The 24,042-nt window shown below is 40.1% G+C and overlaps 1 protein-coding gene across 9 annotated transcripts in view; it reads left to right on the forward strand.

The window, feature by feature from the left end:
- The window catches only part of APP (amyloid beta precursor protein), a gene marked incomplete at its 5' end in the record, with an annotated part of 275,766 nt that overhangs the window by 129,566 nt on the left and 122,158 nt on the right, over positions 1 to 24,042 (forward strand). For all 9 annotated transcript variants that reach the window (XM_080696688.1, XM_080696689.1, XM_080696690.1 and 6 more), the window contains one exon: positions 17,041 to 17,246. In XM_080696688.1, coding sequence (XP_080552814.1) covers positions 17,041 to 17,246 — 206 coding nt within the window. The remainder of the gene's footprint in view (positions 1 to 17,040; positions 17,247 to 24,042) is intronic.

Here is a 24,042-nt window from a genome sequence, read left to right on the forward strand (position 1 = left end):
ACAAAGGATAAATTAAAGCCTTAAATCTTTGCCTGTGGCTGAGCCAAATAAGAATGGATTTGATGAAACAGCTTATGGCTTTGAGAAGCAACTGTCATAATGCTGGGTTGGCAGCTTCTAGGTCTGTTTGGGGCTGCCTGGCTCTTGTCCTGAAATAAGGGATCTAATTTGAAAACGATGAATAGGAGAATCGCAGGAGCTTGCATTTTTCTCTTGAGGAAACTGGCTGCCAGTTCTGAGGTCTTATTAGAAATGCTGAATTTCTGTATTTAATAAACTTGGACCGCATATATGTCAGGAAGAAAAACAATACACTTTAATAGACTTAACCAGATTACAGATGTGAGGCCAGACCAGCAGGGTTTGTTTTGGTTTCCAAGCAGGTGATGGCGGGGAGAGGAGATGCTTTTGCAGTGCAGGGTTGGGTGGCTGCCATTTGAGCTGCATCTGGCAATAAAATTGAGCTCACTGAGAGCTGCCCAGTAACAAGACACCTCTGCACAACAAGCACAAAGAATTGTTTTACCGGAGGGTTGGCTTATTCACGGCAAAGATTTTAAACCACTGAGGCATAGACTCCCTTCCCCTCTGCCCCCTTCTTTTAATTAAACTGTCCAAATTTCCCAAGTTATACGATAGTGGGAAAGAAGGAAGAAAATACAAATCCTTATGATTTTAACTGGCTTCTGGCACTCACACACACAGACACCACTGATACATTGTTCGAACCAACATCTGGATATTGTTATCTTCAGGCCAAAATCCCCCAGTCTATATGGGGTGTGTCATTGTCACATGTAAAAGCAATCTTGAAAATTATTTATTTTACTTTGGCTTCAAAGTCTATATCTCAGCATATTATGCCAAGAGATGTTTCCCTAACTAGAACTATGTGGCATAAACTAGTACCAGAAAATTATCACGAGGACCTCAGCAAAATTATAATAGGCCTGTGTTTGTTTCAGAAGGAAGTACGTCAATAAGAAAATAATGTAGGCATTCAGAACTATTTTCTTTGATCAGAGGTTTAAAAAAATTCTTCCTGAAGCAGGAACTAATTTTACTTTCCTTTTTCAGTCTTCTTGTTTACCAAATAAGATTTTTTTCATTGTGCCCAGAGTTTAAATGTAAAATTGCAGATGGTGGACTTAATCCCACTTATTTGAATCTATAGTCAACAGAATGTATCCAAAAAGTTAAGGAAAGAAATATTTATTATTAAATAAGATGATATTCGCTTCAAAAATTTCTTTGAGCTGGGCATGGTGGTTCATGCCTGTAGTCCTAGTACTTGAGAGACTGAGATAGGAGAATTGAAGATTCGAGGCCAGCCTCAGCAACTTAGTGAGGCCTTCCTTAACTTAGTGAGATGCTATTTCAAAATAAAAAATAAAATAGGCCTGGGAGTGTAGCTCAGAGGCAGAATGTCTCTGGACTCACTCCCCAGTATTAGTAAAAAAAAAAAAAAAAAGCTAGGCATAGTGGTGCCTGCCTGTAATTTCAATAATAGGGAGGCAGAGACCAGAGGATCTCAGATTCAAGGTCAGTCTCAGTCGTGTAGTAAGATTCTGCAACTTAGCAAGACCCTGTTTAAAACAAAAAATAAACAAGTCTGGGGGTATAGTTTAGAGTTAAAATGGCTTTAGGTTCAATTCCCATGATCACCAAAACAAAAACAAAAACATAAAAAAAGAAAAAAAAAAGTCTTGGAGCTGGGTGTGGTGGCACATGCTTGTAATCTCAGTATTTGGGAAGCTGAGACAGGAGGATCACTAGTTCAAAGCCAGCCTCAGGAGCTTAGCGAGGATCAGCAACCTAATAAGATCCTGTTTTCAAATGAAAGTATATAAAATATATCTAGGGGTGTAGCTCAGAGGTAGAAGGCCACTGAGTTCCAGCCCCAGCACTCCCCCCCACAATCACACAGTCTCTGAAAGTTAAAAGTATATTATAATCCTAAAATATCTTCCTGTTTCTTTACCTCTAACATGGGAAAAATTGCAATAATGTATATCACAGCCTGTGCTTTCGGAGCTACTAAAGAATAGATGTGGAAACAGATTACACTGGCAAAATGTGCAGTGCCCTTGTTTGTGATGCATAGAATGGAATTGCAGCCTGCGTGGATCTGTGTGGGACTGATGTTTTCTTCGTCAAATCACTCATCCACCCAGCTACTCCCACTGTCAGATATAAAAGGGCTCCCAAGGGTTCAGTGATGACTCTCCTACCACTGATTGAATAATCATGGCTATTATAACATGTTCCCTTTTTAATTGGGTGTTTAGAAAGTATTATAGGTCTTATAATTATTATAATCGATAATAATAGATAATAGACTATTAAACCCTTTTGTCCTAGATGAGGTTGAGAACATTATTAAAATAGAATTGGGTAATAAACAATTAATGATATTCTTTTTTTTATAAATCTAAGTATGTAAAAGTTCTTTTTATTTTAGGGTGGGAGCCAATAGAAAAATGTGTGATTTCCCATAATTGGAAAATGGCTATAAAGTTAATGAAGAATTGATGCTAGTTCTTTCCCTCATTTTAATAGAAATTCAGCAGTTATTCAAATAGCAGAAAAGTCATCATACATTCAACTTTTGTATTTCGGGACTTTCAATTTTACATTGAAATGATATTTCCTAAACTCTAATAATTCTAAACTCTAATAAGTAAGGGAAGCAATATCAAAGTTTTAATCTTTTACCCCCTCCTGGAATGTGCTGCTCATGTGTTTCCCATCATACATCCGTTAGCCTCAAGCAGTTCTCAGGAGGATTGTATAGCACTATTATTGGAAAATTGGAGCCAAGGAGTCATCCACATATCAGATGTGGTAATGAAGTACTTTGATTTTATGAAAAGTGTTTACAAGGTAGTCCCAAGAGAGCAACATTGGATTTAATGCAACATAATAATGATAGAACTAATCGCAGAAGAGCAAGATGCCAAGGACAAAGATAACAGCATTTCTAGGTCTCTGTCCAGTCATAGTCCAGCCTCGTGCGTAGCTCATCGTGGTGCCTGAACTGAGCGACGCTTAGGCATAGATCATTTATGAATAACAAGACAGCCTTTCTAGCTTCCTTTCGTTTGCCAGTATCCTTTTCCAGGATGTGCGTTGGGCAGTCAGCTAGGTAGGGCATTCTTTCAGGTACTATTTTTAGGACATCCCCAGTCTTTGGCCATGATTCCCAAATGTGTTTGGCCTGTCATCAGTATTAGTAGCAGACAAATAACGGACTACTTTTCCTCAGTCCAATTTACAACTACAGATAAAGCCAGACATCTCTGGTCTCAAGATTCCAAACATTAAAACAGGCAAAGATTAATAAGCCCTTAAAGCCCATATCTTGCCATTTCTCAGAAGCCCCCTTTCTTGTACAATGTTATCATTTCCAACATGAGATTCCCAGGGGCATTCTACCAGTGGTCTATACCCTTAGCCCTATTTTTAAATCTTTTAAACAGGCTCTCACTAAGTTGCTGAGGCTGGCCTCAAACTGTGATCTTGTGTCTCAGCATCCAAATTACTGGGGTTATAGGCATGTGCCACCAGGTCTGGACTATAAATTCTTTACACAAAGTTTTGGGGACGTTTTGTTCATAAATTTTAACTACATGATCATCATCGTTTGCTTTTTTCTCCTTTTAAAATCTCACCCAGTAATTTTCTGTCCCCATTTCTCTCTTTTGAGGTTGTTAAGAGTATTTTTCTTTCTGGCTTTTTCTCCCTGGCTGCTGTAATTCATGCCCTTGACTTTAACCATCAGTCATAAATTGAATAGTTCATGGTTTATTTCTCCAACATAGACTCTACCTGTCTTTTCATAAGTATGTGAATCTTAAGATGTCCAAGGAGCGTTCTCAATTTCCCTGCTCTTCAGCCCAGAGTTGAAATGAAAAATTGCAGATGGTGGACTTAATCCCCTTTAGCTGAATCTACAGCCACCAGAATGTATCGAAGAAGTTAAGGAAAGAAATATTTATTATTAAATAAGGTGATATTATCTTCAAAAATTTCCTTGAGCTGGGCATGGTGGTGCATGCCTGTAGTCCTAGTACTTGAGAGGCTGAAATAGGAGAATTGGAGATTGCATGTCTAGCAGCCCACACATTCTTTGGACCTGGAACTCATCACTGTTCCTCTTGCAAATCCCATAATTTCTGGATTCATCCACTTCTGTTCATATTTTTCAGTACGACCCTAGTCTAAACTACCGTTACTTCTTTTTGTAGTTAACTGCAGCATCCTGCTAATTTCTGCTCACCTTTCTTTCCCTCTACATCCACCCCTTCCCACACAGACATGCTACATCATCCTTCTGTGAAGCAGCCAGAATGTCAAACATACATATGCATAGACCTGGTAATAGACCTCCCCACTTAATGCTGTATTAGTGGCTTTCTAGTACACTTAAAGTTGACTGGGCAAAGAGAACACTCTGAGGCCTTCCTTTGTGATGAGGAGACTGATAGAAGGTAACAGTTACACAACATGTACTTGGTACCAGGCCCTCATCTAGTCCGTATTCCTTACAGACTTGAAAGTATTGATCCCGCTCCCGAATACCTTTCCAATGTCACCCCATTCCTCTCTCACCTATGGACTTACTATCATCCAGGTCTCCTTGACAAGCTCTCCCTACCCCAGGGTAGACACATGTCACTACAGATCATGGTTGTCCCCGGGATGCGGGTGGCTGTACTTCCATCTTGAGCACCAACTTGGTTGTCATCATCTCAGATGAATGCATCCCCTGTGGTGGTGCATGCCTGTAATCCCAGTATTTGGGAGGCTGAGACAGGTGGATTACAGCTTCCAGGTGAGCCCAAGCAACAAGGCAAAACCATTTCCACCAAATAAAAAATAAAATAGGGCTAGGGGTATGGCTTCAAGATAGGAGGTCCCTTGGTTCAATCCCTAGTACAATACACACACACACACACACACACACACACACACACACAATCTCCCTTCATCCATGGCTTTGATTTCTGTGGTCTAAAAATATAAAGTGGAAAATTCCAGAAATAAAGAGGTCATAAATTTTTTAAATTGCATGCTGTTTTGAGTAGAGAAATGAAGTCTTGTGCCATCTGCTCTGATCCACTTGGACACAAATCATCCTGTTGTCTGTCAGGTCCACGTTGTGTCCACTACCTGCCTGCAGAGTGGCCATCTCAGCTAGCAGATTGGCAGTTGTGACATCACAACGCCTGTGTTCAAATAACCCTTACTTAAGGCCGGGTGTACGCACAAACGTAATTCCAGTACTTGGGAGGCTAAGACAGGAGAACTGTTGTTCGCAGACAGCTTCCGCTACTTAATAAAGTCCCTCTGCAACTTAGTGAGATCTTGTTTGAAAATAAAGAATAAAAAATAGGTCTGGGGATGTAGCTTGGAGGTAGAATGCCCCCGGATTCCATCTCTAGTACCTCAAAAAATAAATAAGTAAATAAATAACCCTTATTTTACTTAATAATTAATAATGGCTCCAAAGCACATGACTAGTGATGGTGGCATTTGGCTTTGCCAGTGAAAAGCTGTAGAGTATCAAAGTATCAGCTCACATCATCACAAGAAGAAAAAGTCTAGTACATTGTGGTAAGATACGTTTGAGAGAGAACACATTCAAACTTTAATTACGGTATATTTTTATAATTTCTCTACATTATTATCGCTTATTCTTAATCTGTTACTATATCTGCTTCATAAATTAAGCAGATAAAATATCATAGCACTATATCAAGAACATAGTTCATAGAGGGTTCAGAACAGCAGTTCCAGGCATCCTTCGGAGGGTCTACGAATGTAACTCATACATGTTGTTGTTCTAAACGTTGTTCCCGGTTAGGCTCTGTAATTGATAATAGAAAATATCTTTCCAGGAATTTTCTCATATAGACCTCTGAATTGAGAAACAGTCTTGAAATATGTTTATGGAAGAGAGTGAAGGGGAGGAAAAACAGTATAATTAGTCTTTCTCCTTACACGTGATAGTGTCGTGGGAGGCATGAGCAGTTCACAAAGTGAGTGGCCATATGGTCTCTTATCTGTGATCTTACAGGAATGATAGCTCTTCAGCTACACACACACACACACACACACACACACACACACACACACCAAAAAAAGTGCAACTCTGCTTATTTAAAGGAAATAGAAAATCAGTGCCTCTCAGAGCTATGTATCTGTGGCCCAAATTTGTAGTCCTTCCATTCCAGCTGTCTGCCAGATGCCTCTCTTGTAATGTCTCTCAGCATCTCAACTCCATCGTGATCAGTAACTCCCCCTCCTTGCGGTCCTTGCCATCCGCTCCTTCCTGCTGGACCCTCTGTTGCCATTAGTAAGCATCTCCACCCCTCTTCTCTATCTCAGAGCATCAGGTTCATCTTCTCCCTTATCCCCCTGCATCCAGATATCACCAGTTCTGCTGTGTTGCTTTCTCAAAATTCTCGCTTTGCTGGTCCTCCGTGGCTGCGCATCGAGAGCTTCCTTCATCCCCATCCCTCTTGACTCCTGGGCTTGTTTGTACTCCGTGCTTCTGCCAGCTCATGCTTCTTGAAGTACAACTGCTCTTGCCACATTTCTGCCGTGAGCTTTTCTGTTAGGCTCTGCATCTCAGAGGATGAAGATCCAAACTCCTCAGCCTTTAAAACAGAGTTCTTTGGAACAGAGCCATAGACTGCCTTCTGCTTGCTTTCCACGCCCACCTGTGTTCTCCCGCCACACTGAGCCTTTTGGCAATTCCCGCCAACTCTTCATCTGTTTACCTCTGGGTGGTGTTCCCTATGTCTGCAAGGTCCTTTTCAGGTGTTCTTTTCTGCAGACTTCTATCCATTTGTTACTTTCCAGTGCATTCCTCAGTCTGTGACTCCAGAACTTGCCAATAGGTAGTCTCTGTTCAATCTCTCTTATATATGCAAGTCATTTGTTGACACTTTTATGCTGGTTTTCTTGTCCAACTTTGCAAGACTGAATCTCATGTCTGTGTTTGGGAATTTACTCGGAATAGCACCTAATAAAGAATAGGTCTATCAAGAGGAAAACATATCTATTAAAATTCAATTAGCCGGGTGTGGTGGCGCACGCTTGTAATCCCAGCATTCGGGAGGCTGAGCCCGGAGGATCATGGTTCCTGGACAGCCTCAGCTACTTAGTGAGGCCCTCTGCAACTCAGTGAGACCCTGTTTCAAAATAAAGAATAAAAAACAGGGCAGGGGGTATAGCTCGGAGGTCAAATGCCCCTGGGTTCCATCCCCAGACCTGCAAAAAAAGAAAAAAAAAAAATTAAATTACACAGCCGGGCGTGGTGGCACACACTTGTAATCCCTGCTCTTGGGAGGCTGAGACAGGAGGATCACACAGGTTCAAGGCCAGCATCAGCTACTTCGTGAGGCTCTCAGCAACTTAGTGAGACCCTGTTCCCAAATAAAGTATAAAAATAGGTCTGGGAGTATAGCCCGGAAGTAGAAAAGTCCCTGGGTTCCACCCCCAGTACCACACACACACACACACACACACACACACACACACACACACACACACACATATTCTATTACACATTTTAGTTATGCTGTTTTCAAAACCTAATAGCATTACAAAGAAAAAATTCAATCATAAACTCAAGCTGTAGTCTAATCATAACAGGTATAATATTTTGCTCTTAGGATGTACTTTTTCAAGTGTTTTATTTCTACTTGCTGTTACAGAATCCCCTAAAGTAATTAATATTTTCATCCCATTTGAAAGACGAAGAAACCAAAAAGAAAGATGTAAGAGAGTAACTATCTCACAGTTACACCAGTTCTGGTACATGGTCACACTGAGATTTAAACCCACATAGTCTAGCTCTGAAAAATGTACCTTCAGTCACCACACTAACTAAACCCCACTCTCAGATGTAGATACCTAGGACAGTCCATTCACTGGAGTAAAGTAGCCCCTCCTTATCTTCCAGGGATATATTCTAAGATCCTGGGGTAGAATGTAACCTCTGAAACTTCAGATCCTACAAAACTCTATTTATAATAGTTTTTTTTTCTATATATAGCTTTATGACAACTTTTTTTGAGTTTTGTTTTTTCTGTTTTTTTTTTTTTTTAAGTAAGGTCTTGCTAAGTTGCTGAGACTGGACTGAAGCCTGTAATCCTCCTGCCGCAGCCTCTAAGTACTGGGATTACAGATAGGAGCCGCTGAGCCACTACCTCCAGTTTAAAGTGTTAATTTTTAAATTAGGCATAGGAATAATTAAGGATGACTACTAATAAAATATGAAAATTATAACAATAGGCTATAGTGAAAGTTTTAAAGAATTTATGGAGCTGAGTGTGGTGGCATGCTTGTAGTCCCAGCATTTGGGAGGCAGGAACCAGAGGATCGTGGTTTGCAGACAGCCTCAGCTACGTAGCGAGGCCTTCGCAACTCAGTGAGACCCTGTTTCAAAACATAAAAAGACTAAAAAGTAGGACTGGGGGTATAATTTGGAGGCAGAATACCCCTGGGTTCCATCCCTAGTACAGAAAAAAAAAAAATTTTATGAGTTATTTCTTTCTGGAATTTTCTGTGTACTATTTAGGACTGTAGACAACCAAGTAACTGAAAGTGTGGATGAGGAGAACCATTGTGTATTTAAGCGTAATCTTTCCTTAAGAAGGGGCAGCAAAGCTGGGTGTGGTGGCGCACGCTTGTAATCCCCGTACTTGGGAGGCTGAGACGGGAGGATCGAAGGTTTACGGCCAGCCTCAGCTACTTAGTGAGGCCCCCGCAACTTAGTGAGAATCTGTTTCAAAATAAAGAATGAAAAATAGGGCTGGGGATGTAGCTCGGAGGTACAGTGTTCCAGGGTTCAATTCCCAGTACTACAAAAAAGGAGGAGGAGGAGGAGGAGGAGGAGGAGGAGGAGGAGGAGGAATGAGGCTGGCTGAGGTGGCACAAACTCCTGTAATTCCAGTAGTTGGGAGGCTAAGACAGAAGGATCACAAATTCAAACCCAGCCTCAGCAATTTAGAGAATTCCTCAGCAATTTAGTGAGAATTTTTTTTTAACCAAAAGATAAAATAGGGCTGGGGGTATAGCTCAGAGAAAGAATGCCCTTGGGTTCAATCCCCAGTACCACATACACAACAAAGAAGAGGAGAGGAGACACATTTATAAAACCACCTGCTAAAACAGTACATGGCCACATTATTCTCATGACCTCTTTGTTTTCAACATTTATTGTATCATCCAAGAAATGTCTATATTTGATATTTTTATTTTACAGAGTTTTTATATATTAACTACAGACACTTAAAAAATACACTTACCTCTCAGCATAATGGTGCACGTCTTTAATCACAGCACCTCGGAGGCTGGCACAGGAAGATCGCAGGTTCGAGACCAGCCTCAGTAATTTAGCAAGACCCTAAGCAACTTGGCAAGACTTGGTTTCAAAATAATGAAATTAAATAAAAAGGGCCGGGGCCATAGAATGCCCCTCGATTCAACCCCCAGCAGCAGCAAAACACACACACATACACACCACCTATATTTTTCAACAGCTAACTCTTTTATGGACATGAGAAGTTTGCTCATTTAAAGTTTTCTAGCATAGCATCCATTTAACCAAATTTTGTTTCACGTGTGAAGAATTTAAAATGACTCTGAAACTTTTTATCACCTTAGGTGCTTCTACTTAATTCTGGTGGGCTCATAAAGCTGTCAGGACAATAATCGCCTTTTGATTATGCATGACTTTTCTTGCCTCCCAGATAGTCTTTTAAAAGCAATTTAGCCTCTTACTGTAATTATATTCCAAATTTAAAAGTCTTGCCAGAATATCATTTTCCTCATTCTAACGTGCTCTTTATGATGCCAGAATACTTTAAAGAAAAGTTCAGAGAGCAGTCATACTAAGCACATCAGTGTGTCTCCCAAATCTAAGAACATTTTTTTTTTTACAGAGCTCAGATGATACCATCTCACCTTCAAACTTAACAATTAATTTTAATATGAATGGATATCAAATTCATGGTCAGATTTTCCCTTGTTCCCCAAAATGTTCTTCACAGTCTGTTTTTCCACATCAAATTCTGCCAGGCACCAGGCCCAGCCGTCTTATGTCTTTAATTCTTAGGATTTTGAATAGCATCATCATTATTATTATTATTATTATTATTATTATTATTATTATGTACTGGGATTGGAACACAAGGACCTTCTACCTCCGAGCTATACCCCTAGCCCTATTTTTTATTCTTTATTTTGAAACAGGGTCTCACTGAGTTGCTAAGGGCCTCACTAAGTAGCTGAGGCTGACAAACTGTGATCCTCCTGTCTCTGCCTCTTAAATGCTGGGATTACAAGCATGCGCCACCATGCCCAATTTATAGGGGTATTTTATGTGAAAATAAGAATAAAATAAGAACAGGTATTATGAGTGAATTAATGATGATTTTTTTTTTTTTTTTGGTACTAGGGATGGAATCCAAGGGCTTTGTACCTCCAAGCTATACCCCCATCCCTATTTTTTTTTTTTTTTATCTTTATTTTGAAACCGTCTCACTGAATTGTAAAGGGCCTCACTAAGCCGCTGATGCTGTCCACAAACCGGGATCCTCCTGTCAAGTACTGTATAATGAAATTCAGAGGACTTCTGAAGAGAAAGTTTTAGGGATCGATTTTAGAAAATACCACGTATAGGTTACAGAGATTCTGATTCTACAACATTAAGGTAGGAAGCTTTTTTTTTTAAGTAATGCTGAAAATATATGATGGTTTGAACTCTGAATATAAAATTTACAAAACATTTGAATAAATAAAATAATTTTAGAAGATAAGTCACTTAATTTTTTCAACTTAGTTACTAAAGCCATGACAAAAGAAGCTATAGATTTAAAAATACATTAAGACTATAATAATTATTATTATTTTCACCTTTAGTCCCTATTATATGGGCCCTTGTGCTGGGAGTTTGGAGAAGAGGTGTACTTTACAGATTTGGAGGCTTTAAAAATAACAAGTTTACCAGCTGAAGAGCACTTTTTCTAGATCTTTCTTCTTCTTATTATTATTTCTTATTCTTATTATTATTTCTTCTTATTATTATTATTCTATGAATATATTTATGAAGAAAAGACTAAGGCATTACTTCAGCAGAACCCTCTTTCTCATAAGCCCTTTTACCTCTAATGTATGTAAAAAGAAGTGTCTGTAACATAGGTAATAGGTCTTAGTGAATTTTCAGAGCGGAACTTAGCCAGATGCTTGGCCCCTGTGATTCTCTGCCCCGTCCCTCCCAGCCCAGCTCTCTCCTCACTAAAGCGTAAGGACTCCCCAGGCCTTATCTGCTTCGGTGTTTGCCTGTTTCCATAGTCTACAAATCAGTAGTCTGTACTTCAGCTCCGGTGGTGTGTCCTCCTGTGTCCGCTTCTAACAGTGTCCAGGACTTTTATTCCTGGACTCCCTTCATCTTAAAATATTTCCTTAGAACCACAGAGAACCAGCTTCCGTCCTTTTACATTTTCTCACATTTCCCGCAGCTTCTGATTTTTCTAATTTAATAGCAAGGATGTCAGAATCAGCTTCCTGTTGAGACAAGCTGACTTATGTAGCCATTGCACCGTCCAGTTGAAAAGCACTAGCAGGTCTAAGAGCTGCGGTAGAAAGAGGAAGAGAAGAACCTACTATTTTATCTTTGTAAAAAAAAAAAAAAAATCTGCTTTATTCTCTCTCCATTCCTGACTCTGGGAGATTCCCAGAGACCCTAACTTCCCCACAGGCACAGGCAGGAGTCTGCTTCTCTTCCCGCTCCCACCCCAACCCTCCCCCTCGTTGCTTGCTGTACTGAGCACTGACCCTGGTCATTTTCTCTCACCACTGCAGACTGCGGACTAAGACACACAACCATGAAGCTTCCCCGCTGTTATTCCCTTCATTTGTCCTACGACAGGAAAAAGAGTCAGTCTTCACAGAGACCATGAAAGAATAAATACAGCTTCTAGAAATTTTTTATTTAACTAATTTTTTTAAAAAAGACTTTGTGTTAAAGCAGTTTGGGGTTCGCAGAGAATCTGGGCAGAACATACAGAGGTGCCCCGTCTATCGCATATTTCCCTTCCCAGCCTCTTCTATTATCCACGTGCCTCCCAGAGGGCCCCATTTATTACAGTACAACCTACACCAAAACATGACTGTCAGCTGACAGTCCTTAGTTGACATCAGGGTTCACACTTTATATTTCTCATTTTGTGAATTTGACTGCATCATGATGCATCCACCATTATAACATCGTACGGAAGAGTTTCATTGCCCTAGAAATGGCATGAATCGCGCCATCTTGATTTGATTCACTAGTCGCCGTACAACATTGAGATTCTGCAGAAGAATATGGGGACAGCACTGTGGGTAAAGTTTGAGCCAACTGAACAGCTCAACAAATCTGCGTTCTGCCTCTTCATCCCTCTATCCCACTTAACCCTTGGCGGCCAATGATCTTTTTACTCTCTCTGTAATTTTACCTTTTCCAGAACATCCTGTGGGCCTTGATAGAAGGCAAATGGTCAATCATTTAGTATAACTTTAATAAAAAATTAATCTGGGTATGGGGGCACACTCCTCTAACCCCAGTATATTTATTTAAGAGGCTAAAACAGGAGCATTGCAGGTTCGAAGCCAGTCTCAGAAAGTTAGTAAGCCCTCAGCAACTGACTGAGACCCTGTTTCAAAATAAAAAGGCCTGGGATATTAGCTCAGATTTAGAGTGCCCTTAGGTTCAATCCCCAATACCAAGAACATAAAAAATAAAAAGAATTAAAAGTAGTATGTATATCATACTATTAAAAAGGAGGATTGGGAGGTAACTGCAATTAGATTATATCAAGGTCAGCCTTCACTTAGAAATCAAAAGAGAATCACCTTTGTGATTATAATCAACTATTCTATTCCCTCCGAGTTTTCTTGCACAGATCAGTGTTCAAAACCAGCTCACCTTAGTTGTATCACAGAACAACCGGCATTTGAAGTGACAGTGGAAACATCACCCTCCTCCCTTCATGTGTTCTCTGTAACTCATGAAAACTGCTATTAAGAGCTATAATGTTTGGCACATTTGAAATTCTCAGGGAAGATGCGGCATCATTTAAAACACACACACACACACACACACACACACACACACACACACAGTCGTGTGCTACTGTTTTAAATAGTGTCCAAAGAGATCATTGAATTCATGGCGAGCTAAATTAAATTCCAGAAATCACAGCTATGGCAATAAGAACTGGACCTAGTTCTCTTAAGGCCAAGTAATTGAATTCCTCTGCCAGTTGAACTACTATGGATCCCTGCTCCTTGTTATTATGGCAGTAAATTGTGCAGGCAGATGCGGTAATGGATGACGGGCGTGTAATTCGCTCTTTTTCATGGCTTCGACACATTCCAGAATGCAGAGAATTTTAAACAGCTGTTTTCACGGGCATGTTTTCTGTTAAGAGCGACCTTTGTGTAGCAACGAAAAGGCTGGGAAGGCACCTGGAGGTGCCCCTAGGGTCATGTCTCACCAACCCCCTAGCAGCACCCTGCAGTGCGCTCTTCAGCCTGGAGCACACACTTGGACAGTGTTACTCCAGTCATGGTTCAGGATGGCTTGCAGAGTTGCGAAGCTAATGGTGTAAGGAGACTACCGGCTGGATTTAATTTTCCTTCCTGGTTTTACTTGAATTTTCTACTGAAATTGGAGAACTGGACAGTATACTGCGCATAGGACTTGATTGAATGAAGGAGAAATCTCAAGCACAAACTGATGGCATGCGTCGGACCATCTTGATTTGATTCACTAGTCATCATACAACATTGAGATTCTGCAGAAGAATATGGGGACAGCACCTTGGGTGAAGTTTGAGGCAACTGAGCAACTCTTGATTATTCTTTTGAAACACTGCCTTAGATAGTAGACTTTTGTGCAGAAATTTCCATGCAGGCAACCAAGCAGTACATTATTTCACCCCGTTCATCTCTAAGCAGATGCAGATTTATACTGTCTGATTGTCAGTGCCAGCAATCGCTCTTCCTCTTCTCCGTTCTTTCTTCATGGTCTTATGGAAATGTGAAAATAATGGGTTAGGGTCTTCTTTGTATTAAAACATGGTTAAATATTTGATTAATAAGTCCCTCCCTCCCTCCCCCTCCCTCTCCCTCCTTCTTCCTCTCTGATTTTTCAGTAGGGCTAGAGATTGAACCCAGTCTCTTGCACATGCTGGGCAAGGGCTCCACCACTGATCTACAGCCCTAGTCCTTACCCCCATTTTATTTTATTTTTTATTTTATTTTTGTATATTTAATTGAGATAGGGTCTTGCTAATTGCTCAGGCTGGTCTTCAACTTTTGATGCTCCTGCTCCGGCCTCTGGTATAGCTGGGATGGCAGGCGTGCGCCCCTGCACCAGCTCCTCTCTTTAGTGTTTACCCACAGGCTTCAAACGTGTTTGGGTGTGTTGATTCTTTACCCTTGCGTCACATTTCATCAGAATTAGAAACGTGTCCTTTTGGGGAGTCATACACATTTGAGTAGAACTTTAATAAAAGTCATTTACGCCACGTTTGCATCGTATGTTAACCACAGTTAGGTTTGCGGAGGAAGGTCATGCACATCCTTGTACCACTCGTATAGAAAGTACTCTTAATTTTTAAGGTAATCGGAGTATTCCCTGCAATGTCCTACTCATCTCTTTCCGAGTCTCTCCTTCTTTCCTCTCAGCAAAATTTCTTGTGGCTGTCCTGTCAGATGTTGAGTGTTAAAAGCCTTTCAGATTTCTGGAGCCATCTTCCTTTCTATTTTCTGGATCATGAATGGAATCATACTGCTCTTCTCTGCCGTGTTTGAAACCTGATTTCTTCCCTAGCACTGTACTACCATTTCAAAGATCCACACTCCGGCTGATACAGACGCCCCAGATTCCCATTACTTTACCCAACAGCGAGTCTCCATGTTGTCAGAACCAGCTGTGGAGTAATGATTCCCATCTGCTTTCTTTTCCCCGGGGACATTTAAATGACATCGTGGCAGCTCTTAATCCTGTTCCTGCAGTCCTTCTTCTCAGGCGGACTTGGCAGCCGCTCTGATACAGAGACCTCTCCACCATATCCAGGCCTTCTTCCCGTATTGATGTTAGGATCTGACCAAGGACATCTCTCTCTCCTGCCCGGCCAGGTGGTGTGTGATAGACTTCCTATTCCACGTTTATCCTCCCATCTCCCTTTATCTTCTTTCAGATTCTCTCAACCAGGACTGCAGTGGCAGGCACATGATTTCTTTCTTTTTTTTTTTTTTTTGTGGTACTGGAACCCAGAGGCTTTCTACCTCCGGGCTATACTCCCAGACCTTTTTTATATTTTACTTGGAAACAGGGTCTCACTAAGTTGCTGAAAGCCTCACTAAGTAGCTGAGGCTGGCTTCGAACCCATGCGATCCTCCTGTCTCAGCCTCCCAAGCGCAGGGATTACAAGCGTGCGCCACCACGCCCGGCCAGGCACATGATTTCTTAATAGGCCTTTTTAATTTTGCCATCAAATCCTGCTAATTCATCATTCACTATTTGTGCTTCCGCATATAGTATCTAATGCTATAAGTATTATTTCTGTCCCTCTTTTATTTTTTTATTTTTGCAAGTCTGGGGATGGAACCCAGGGACATTCGACCTCCGAGCTACACCCCCTGCCCTAATTTTTATTCTTTATTTTGAAACAGGGTGTCACTAAGTTGCAGAGGGCCTCACTAAAGTAGCTGAGGCTGGCCTTGAATCTGTGATCCTCCTATCTCATCAGCCTCCCAAATGCTGGGATTACAAGCATGCTCTACCATGCCCGGCTTGATGCAATTGATGCTTTAATGAGCTTTCAAGGTGATTCTGTTGCTTGCTGAAACTTGAGAGCCACCACTGAAATTATCTGATATTCTGCAAAACATAAGTAATTAGCAACTCAATAGTGTCAGTAGGCACCCCTGACCATAGGGTATTACAGATTTATTTAAGTATATTTCTTCTTCCCCTCCTTTAAACTTTCAGTAGCAGTGTTTGAACCAATTTTCACCTAAACTCAGTATCTACTGCTATGCACATGCTGCGTGGTTTTGAGAAATCATTCTATTAATACGATAATCTCAGTTTCCGATAATCTCAGTTTCCGTATTCTTTCTTGCTTCTTCCTTAATGGACTTTTTAGAGCATTTTTAGGTTACCGAGAATTGATGTAGACATTCCCAAGTTCCTGCATCTCTTCTCAGCTCACCCAGCCCTGCAGTTATCATTTGGGTTTAGCGTGTGGTACATTGTGTGGCTTAGTGTGCAACATTTGGGCTTAGTGTGGTACTGTTACCATTTAAGCTTAGTGTAGTACATTGGCAGATACATTACTAATTAACAAATGACACAGTTTTACTGACCTTTTTTTTTTGTGTGTGTGGTACTAGGGGTGGAACCCAGGGACTTTCTACCTCCGGGCTTTACTCCCAGACCTATTTTCTACTTTATTTGGAAACACGGTCTCACTAAGTTGCTGAGAGCCTCACTAAGTAGCTGAGGCTGGCTTCGAACCTGTGCGATCCTCCTGTCTCAGCCTCCCAAGCGCAGGGATTACAAGAGTGCGCCACCATGCCCGGCTACAGTTTTATTGACTTTCAAATCCTTTAAGTTCCATCTACTCCTTCCTCCCTTCATGTCTTTGAACAATCACTGATCCCAATCCCTACAATTTTACTTTTTCCTGACAGATTTGCAATCATAGTATCATTTTTTGGGAAGCTGCATAAACAGAGAAGCACTGTGTGCAAGTTAAAAAAAGAAAGGTTTGCAGACCTACTGAGCTAGAATTTTTACATAGACCTGCTGGTTTCAAGCACGTGTGTGCGTGCATGTGTGTGTTTGTGTGGGTGGGTCTTTTCCTCAATGCCATCTTCTCTCAAATGGCCATGGTTCCATGTTGTTTTTGGTGTTTCCTTCCTAAAATATGTTTAACTCACTGCGATGGTTATTTCTATTTGTTCTCACAGTGAAGACAAGGTGGTCGAAGTAGCAGAGGAGGAGGAAGTGGCTGATGTTGAGGAGGAAGAGGCCGACGATGACGAGGATGTGGAGGATGGTGATGAGGGAGAGGAGGAGGCTGAAGAGCCCTATGAAGAGGCGACAGAGAGGACCACCAGCATCGCCACCACCACCACCACCACCACCACGGAGTCCGTGGAAGAGGTGGTGCGAGGTAAGCCACTGCTTGCCTGGATCTTTTTATTTTTACAACTTTTATTTTTAATTGGTGCATTGTAGTCATACATCTTAAAGGGTCCAAGATGGTAGGGGCATACATGCACACTTCACTCATTTAGCCCTTCCCCAATTCCCACCCTATGCCCACCCTTCCCTCTTTTTTTAATTTTTAAGGATAAAAGAAAGCATTATACCAGAGTTTGAAATTTCACTCTACCCTACTACCATGGTTTCCCCAACCAAAAAATATAATTTTTCCCAAAATAACAAGGCTTAGCTAGTTGATTTTATTTATTTAACAAGCAGTCCAACAATTAATTTCAAATAACAAGAATTCCTCATTATACAGTCTATTCTGTGCCTTGTGTATGCTGGTTAGGAAATCCCAGATTTTTGTATGACTCCACCCAACAATGGGTCATCTCATTAAACAAATGCCGAGTTACACAACCTCTTGTATTGCCCTGGCATTGGGGTTTTTATTGAATGATACTGTCCGTTGCTTGTTTTCCCATTGATACTAGGGGCTTCTTCAGGAAAGAATGGAATTCACTCGGTATCCTGCAGAGTGCGAGCTTATAGAAAGTTTTTGGGAAATCTTAGCCACATGAGTAGTGGTGAGATTTTCCTAAAATAGGAGATTTGGCAAGTGTCACATTATTTCCTGCTGCAAAATTTAATGTGCGTGATTTGTTTTGTGTTTAAACTGTTAAGTTGGGGAGTGTGACAGTGCCCTCTTCCAAAATTAGATGTAGTTCTAATATTTTAGACTTCCTGTTTTGTGAATGTTTTATTGAGAATGTCCTGAACCAGATGAACTAAAAGACTTTCTTTTTGTCTCCAGGAAATAAAAGCAGGTTTTCAGTTTATGTTATACAACCAAACTGTTACAGCAACTAGTAACAACTAGTTACCATAACACAATACCAAGGAGGTTGTGTAATTCACCTAGTATCTATGTGTTACTAGTTGCTTGAAGGTAACATCGTTTGTTGTTTTTCATTTCTGTTTTCATTTTTTAGCAGATAGCAAAAGACACTTCTCGAACTAGATGAAAAGAACCTGGATTGGTTGAACTTTAGGATGTTTCAAATACTTTTAAAGTTCATTCAGAAATATTACAACCTTGTCAGGCTTCCTTTCACTTTCTATAAGGTGTAATTATTTCAGCTTTATTGTCATATTGGACTTAAAACAGTTACTTTCAGCTGGGCGTGGTGGCATATGCTTGTAATCCCCGCACTTGGGAGGCTGAGACAGGAGGATCACACAGGTTTGAAGCCAGCCTCAGCTACTTAGTGAGGCTCTCAGCAACTTAGTGAGACCCTGTTTCCAAATAAAATATAAAATAGGTCTGAGAGCACAGCCCGGAGGTAGAAAGTTCCTGTGTTCTACCCCTAGAACCACCAAACAAAACAACAACAACAACAAAACCAGTTACTTTATCTGCTTAAGTACATTCCTAATTATCACTTTTTTATGATACTGGGGACTGGACCTAGGAGCATTTTACGTCTGACTCTAGTCCTATTTTATGTTTTATTTTGAAACAGGATCTAAGTTGCAGAGGGCCTCACTAACCTGCTATCCTCCTGTTTCAGACTCCCAAGCACTGTGTTTACAGGCAAGCACCACCACGCAGGCTCTAATTATCCCCCTTAGCATTGCCTTCCCTTTGCATTTTTAAAACTTTTTTTGGTGTGTTGTAGCCTCACATTCTAATATAGTTTTGGGTTATAGGGACATGCATGCACATAGTACTTGGTAGCATTTTTAAGCAATTTACATATCATAAGATTAACTGATTTTAAGTATATAATTCAGTGTTTTTTAGTAAACTTACCAAATTGTTTAACTATCACCATAATCAAATGTTAGAACAGTTCATCACTTCAATAAGATCCTTTCGATCCACTCACAGTTGATCCCTGTACTCAATCCTAACTCCAAGTTAACGCTAATCATTCTATCTCCATAGATTTGACCTTTTGTGAACATTTGATATAAGTGGGATCACACAGTACATGGTCCTTTGTGTCTGGCTTCGCTCGCTTGACGGTATTTTCAAGGATCTGCATCTCTTTACCTTGTGGCTTTTATAGCAGATAATTCTGGATTGAACACAGGGTTAGCTTAAGATCCAACAGAAGTATCCTATGAGCTTTAAGAGAAGAATGTTTAGTTCTAGGTAGATTGTTTCATCTTATCACCCTCTACTTAATGGTTTTTCCTTCATTTTGGCACTTAAATGAATATATGCAAGTAAACTCACATTTCATTTGAACCACCACTCTTCAGATACCCAAGACATCCTTTTCCAGGGAGCTTTCAGTTGCCTTTGAATCCAACAGTGGCAAATGCGGTCAGATGAGCGCCTTAGCTCTGGTTTCTTTAGCTAGGCAAATTAGATTTTTCAGAACTTCCCTTCCTGAAACCTAAGTATTGTATGACTACAAATTACAGTAGCTAGTGTTCAGCAGGGGATTGAAATTCTTGTGATCTCCATCAAGAGAGATGTTTATATAATGATTAGAGTCTATTTATTCGGCATTAGTGTTTGAGCACCTGTAAGATACACCCTTTTGCTCCAACTGAGTGGATCATATGATAATCACATGCAGACTATCTGACCATGATGGATGTTAAAATATGGTAGTAAGTCAAAGCCGAAGAAATACAAAAAGTTGATCTGTTTTTATAAAATATATGACCATAATCAAGAATAGACTCATCCCTGTGCTTGGGAGGTTGAGACAGGAAGATAGCAGATTCAAAGCCAGCCTCAGTAACTTAGTGAGGCTCTCGGTAACTTAGTGAGACCTTGTTTCAAAATAAAAAATAAAATCGGGCTGGGGGTGTAGCTCAGATGGTAGAATTTCTCTTGGTTCAGTCCTTAAAAAGTAGAACTGCCAGGTTGATCAGAGAAGGCTCGCTGGAGGACAAAGCGTTTGACTCAGGACTGGAAGGGCCGGCTGGCTGTGTGTCTGCTGATGGATTTCGGTATATAGCACATTGGAGTCGGTAGGAAATAGCAAAACAAATATGTTGCTGTAGGAAGGTATAATAGTGCACGTTTGGGAAACACGGTTGGTCCAATTTAAGCTGGAACAGATGTCCTAGGTAATAGAGTTTGAGAAAATTAGGTTGAGACCAAAATGTGGAGGCCTTCATTGCCATACTGGCAAGTGTGGGCATTACGTGAGAAAAGTTAATCAACCAAGAACTAATTCAGCATCTTCTATGTGCTTCATGTTGTCTAAGAAGACAAGGAAGAGAGAGCGATTTGGTGTTACTGCTGTTGAAGTGACAGGTGAACAAAGAGGGCCGTAATGTATGCAGTACAGGGAGAGGGTACCACATAAACTTGAGTACACATTCTGGAGTAAGGCAGAGGTCTCTTGAGATAGTGTGGTCTTATTATCTCCTGAATTAGTCCGGCCCTTTTGCTTTTCAGTTTTACATGTTGTATTGTTAGATATCGTTAGGGATATACACATTAGAGTATCTTCTACAGAAAGAAAAAGGCAGAATTTTAAAAAAATCCCTGGGCCAGTGAAACAAAAACAAAAACTAACCTTAGCGACATTGGTATTTTGATAGGAACAGTATGCTGAGTGGAGTAAGCCAGCTACAGAAAGACAAGTATCACATGCTTTTTCTCATCTGTAGAAACTGAAAGTTGAAGAGACACCTTCAAGGATGGGTACCAGTGTGAGGGGTTGAGAAGGGACATCAAGAGAGGGCAGAGGGAAGGTGGATGCGACCAAGGTATCATAGATGCAAATACATAAATGTCACAGTAGAACTCATTAACTTGTTAACTGATATGTGTTAATGGTTATACAAGTAAAAGTTTGTTAACAATTATATGTGCTAATAGTTATACACATAAAAATAAACGACTCAAACCTTAACTTAAAATAGAACTAATTAATAATGTTGATGGCAAGAAGAACAATCATGGTGAATTTCTCAAAGCACGTCTCTGTCGCTTTGAAATTTCAAAACGGTTGATCTTTAAAGGTACCAACTGTTAATGCTGGAAATAGAAGAACCTTGTAAGGGAATCCATCTATTCCATCTAAAATTCCTGCAGAGGGCAAAAGCTACGACCAAGACACACCCTTCTGGGAGAGGGAGAAGGAGCTCACAGAAACAGGTTATGATATATTATGTCCATGTGAGATAGTTTTTATATTCCACACTCATCCAAATAGGAGCTTTAGATAGCAACAGTAGACATAGATGTTTCCCTTCCTTTTTGTTTCTGTAGAAGGTGAGTCGTGGTTTTTCCTGGATCAAGAGCAATGGCAGTGCCTTAGGTGGCTGCTCAGTTTATAAGCCTCTTACAACAAGCAACCTGCTTCTGAAGGCTGAAACTAAACAGAGCAAAGAAGAGGCGATGAAAGGAGGCATACAATCTCATTTTCATTGTTAAAGTTTTCGCCCCAGATAGAAAATGTCATTTACAGCTCTAAGAAAATGGTTTCATCATCACCGGTCCTTAACGTGTTCCATAAAAATTCGATGATCTTGTAACCTATTAAAATTTGAAAGAAATTGACAAAGAAAATAAGAATGGAAGACATTTCTAGTGATCATAAAGTTTCCAACCAGATTGTGTTACAATCAATCATACCAAAGTATGAGATGTCTGTTGTGTGTCTCTTTTAGAAAAAGAAAGTATTGTGTGCAAGTAAGCACATTATTGCAAAATCCATTTGGCTTTCAGGCTTACTGTTGTCTTGGGTCATTAAGAAAAAGTTGAATATTGATCTAGTGGAATAAGCCATAACCAATTTGAGTAAAACAATAGTATAGATAGATGCTCCTAATTTTCTATGTTTTGAAAAGGGATTACACTTCATAAATGTTAGGGTAACTTCTTTTGAGCCATGAATTCAACTCCAGTTAAATGTGGGGGTTGTAATAAAGGACACCATCTTTGTCATTTTTTTTAAGAAATTGGATTTTTTTTTTTTTTTTTTTTTGGTGGTACTGGGGTTCCTGGAAACCCTTCTACCTCCGGGCTACACTCCCAGATGTATTTTATATTTTTATTTGGAAACAGGGTCTCTTAAGCCAGAGCGGCTGGCTTCGAACCAGCAGGATCCTCCTGTCTCCACCTCCCAAGCGCGGGGATTACAAGCGTGCGCGACCACGCCTGGACATCTTTGTCATTTTTTAATCTAGCCAGTTTTGCCTGTCCAAAGAAACTCTTGTCTTCCACCTTATATTCGTTCATTCAGGCAATACTTTGTGCCCATACTGACAATTAGGCACTCTGCATATATAGAAGGTGTGATTTGATCAGAATGGAGATGGCTTTGCCTCCTAAGAGACTGTGGCGGGTCCAAGCTGGAATTCTTAACCACAGATATGTTTCTAGGATCACCAGTCTCCTTACCCTTTAAGACAGGGATTCTGTCTTTTAATCCTTGTAACTATGCTGCATGGTCAAATTTTATGTCTCATTTAAGGCCTAGAGAAACTTTAAAAAATTTTCCACTGTTCACACACAACACACACTTTAGTTTAACTTGTGCTCCTTTGTATTTATTGCTTTGCTCTTGGCATGTGTACATGTCATTCTTTTCTACACTGATCATTTCTGTAATTTTAGAATTTTTATATAAAAAATAATAATGATCAGTAAATAATAATACTGATCAGTGGTCAGAAAACTATGGCTAAAAGTGGCATACTGCCAGTTTTCTTTCTCTCCTTCCTTCCTTCCTTCCTTCCTTCCTTCCTTCCTTTCTTCCTTCCTTCTCTTTTTTCTTATGGTAGTATATTGAACCTATTAGCATTCTATCACTGAGTTACACCACCAGTCCTTTTTTATTTTTTAAATTTTGAAACAAGTTCTTTTATTAAATTGCCAGAGTTGGCCTCAAACCTGTGATCCAGCTGTCTCGGCCTCCCAAGTACTGGAATTACAGGGTGTGCCACCACAGCCAGCTGTATTGCCTGTGTTCTAAACTAAGTTTTATTGGTACTAAGCCAGCCCCTTTCATTTGCCTGTTGTCTGTGGCTGCATTCATGCTATCAAAGCAGAGTTGAGTAGTTGCAAAGAAATCTTATAGCCTGAAAGATAAAAACATGTACTATCCGGCCTTTACAGAAAATTTTTGATAAACTCTGCTATTGTCCATATGACACACACTATAAAATTATTTTTATTACACACACTACCACATCAAGTTGGTTTCTTCCAGGTATTGGGTTTTTTGTTCTTGTTTTATAGTTAGAGGCAGACAAGTATAGTGTTTAAGAGAGAATTATTAATAATAATTGTGTGGCCTTGGGCCAGTTAAATAATCTGTATTTCATGTGTGTAGTACAGGTGCTGGTGGTACTTTGCACTTTCATTGTGAGAATGACATTAGATAATCTATGTTAAGTATTTACCATAATGGCTGTAACTGTTCAGACAAGCACAGATTGCCCAGACTTGAATTCTGCTGTGTATACATCAGATAACCTTTCATCTTCATTGCTTCCTTTTGTAATATATAGCTATTTTGTAAGAATTAAATAAAATAATTCATGGGAAACACTTAGCACAGGTTCTAGAGAACAATAAATGTTCAGTCAAGCTTAGCTGCTATGGTTATTGTAGTTAAAATCATTATTCCAATTCTTTAAAGCATTCTGAAAACTAGAAAACAAATGTTTACTCTAAAGAGAATATAAAGAGAAGCCAATGAACTGACTTTTGTAATTATAAAAAGGCCTAAATGGAATATATCTATTATCTATTGGTATAGGAGAGCTAGTTTTTATAAACA

Source organism: Muscardinus avellanarius (assembly GCF_963383645.1).
Source record: "Muscardinus avellanarius genome assembly, chromosome: 5".
Taxonomy (NCBI): Eukaryota; Metazoa; Chordata; class Mammalia; order Rodentia; family Gliridae; genus Muscardinus; species Muscardinus avellanarius.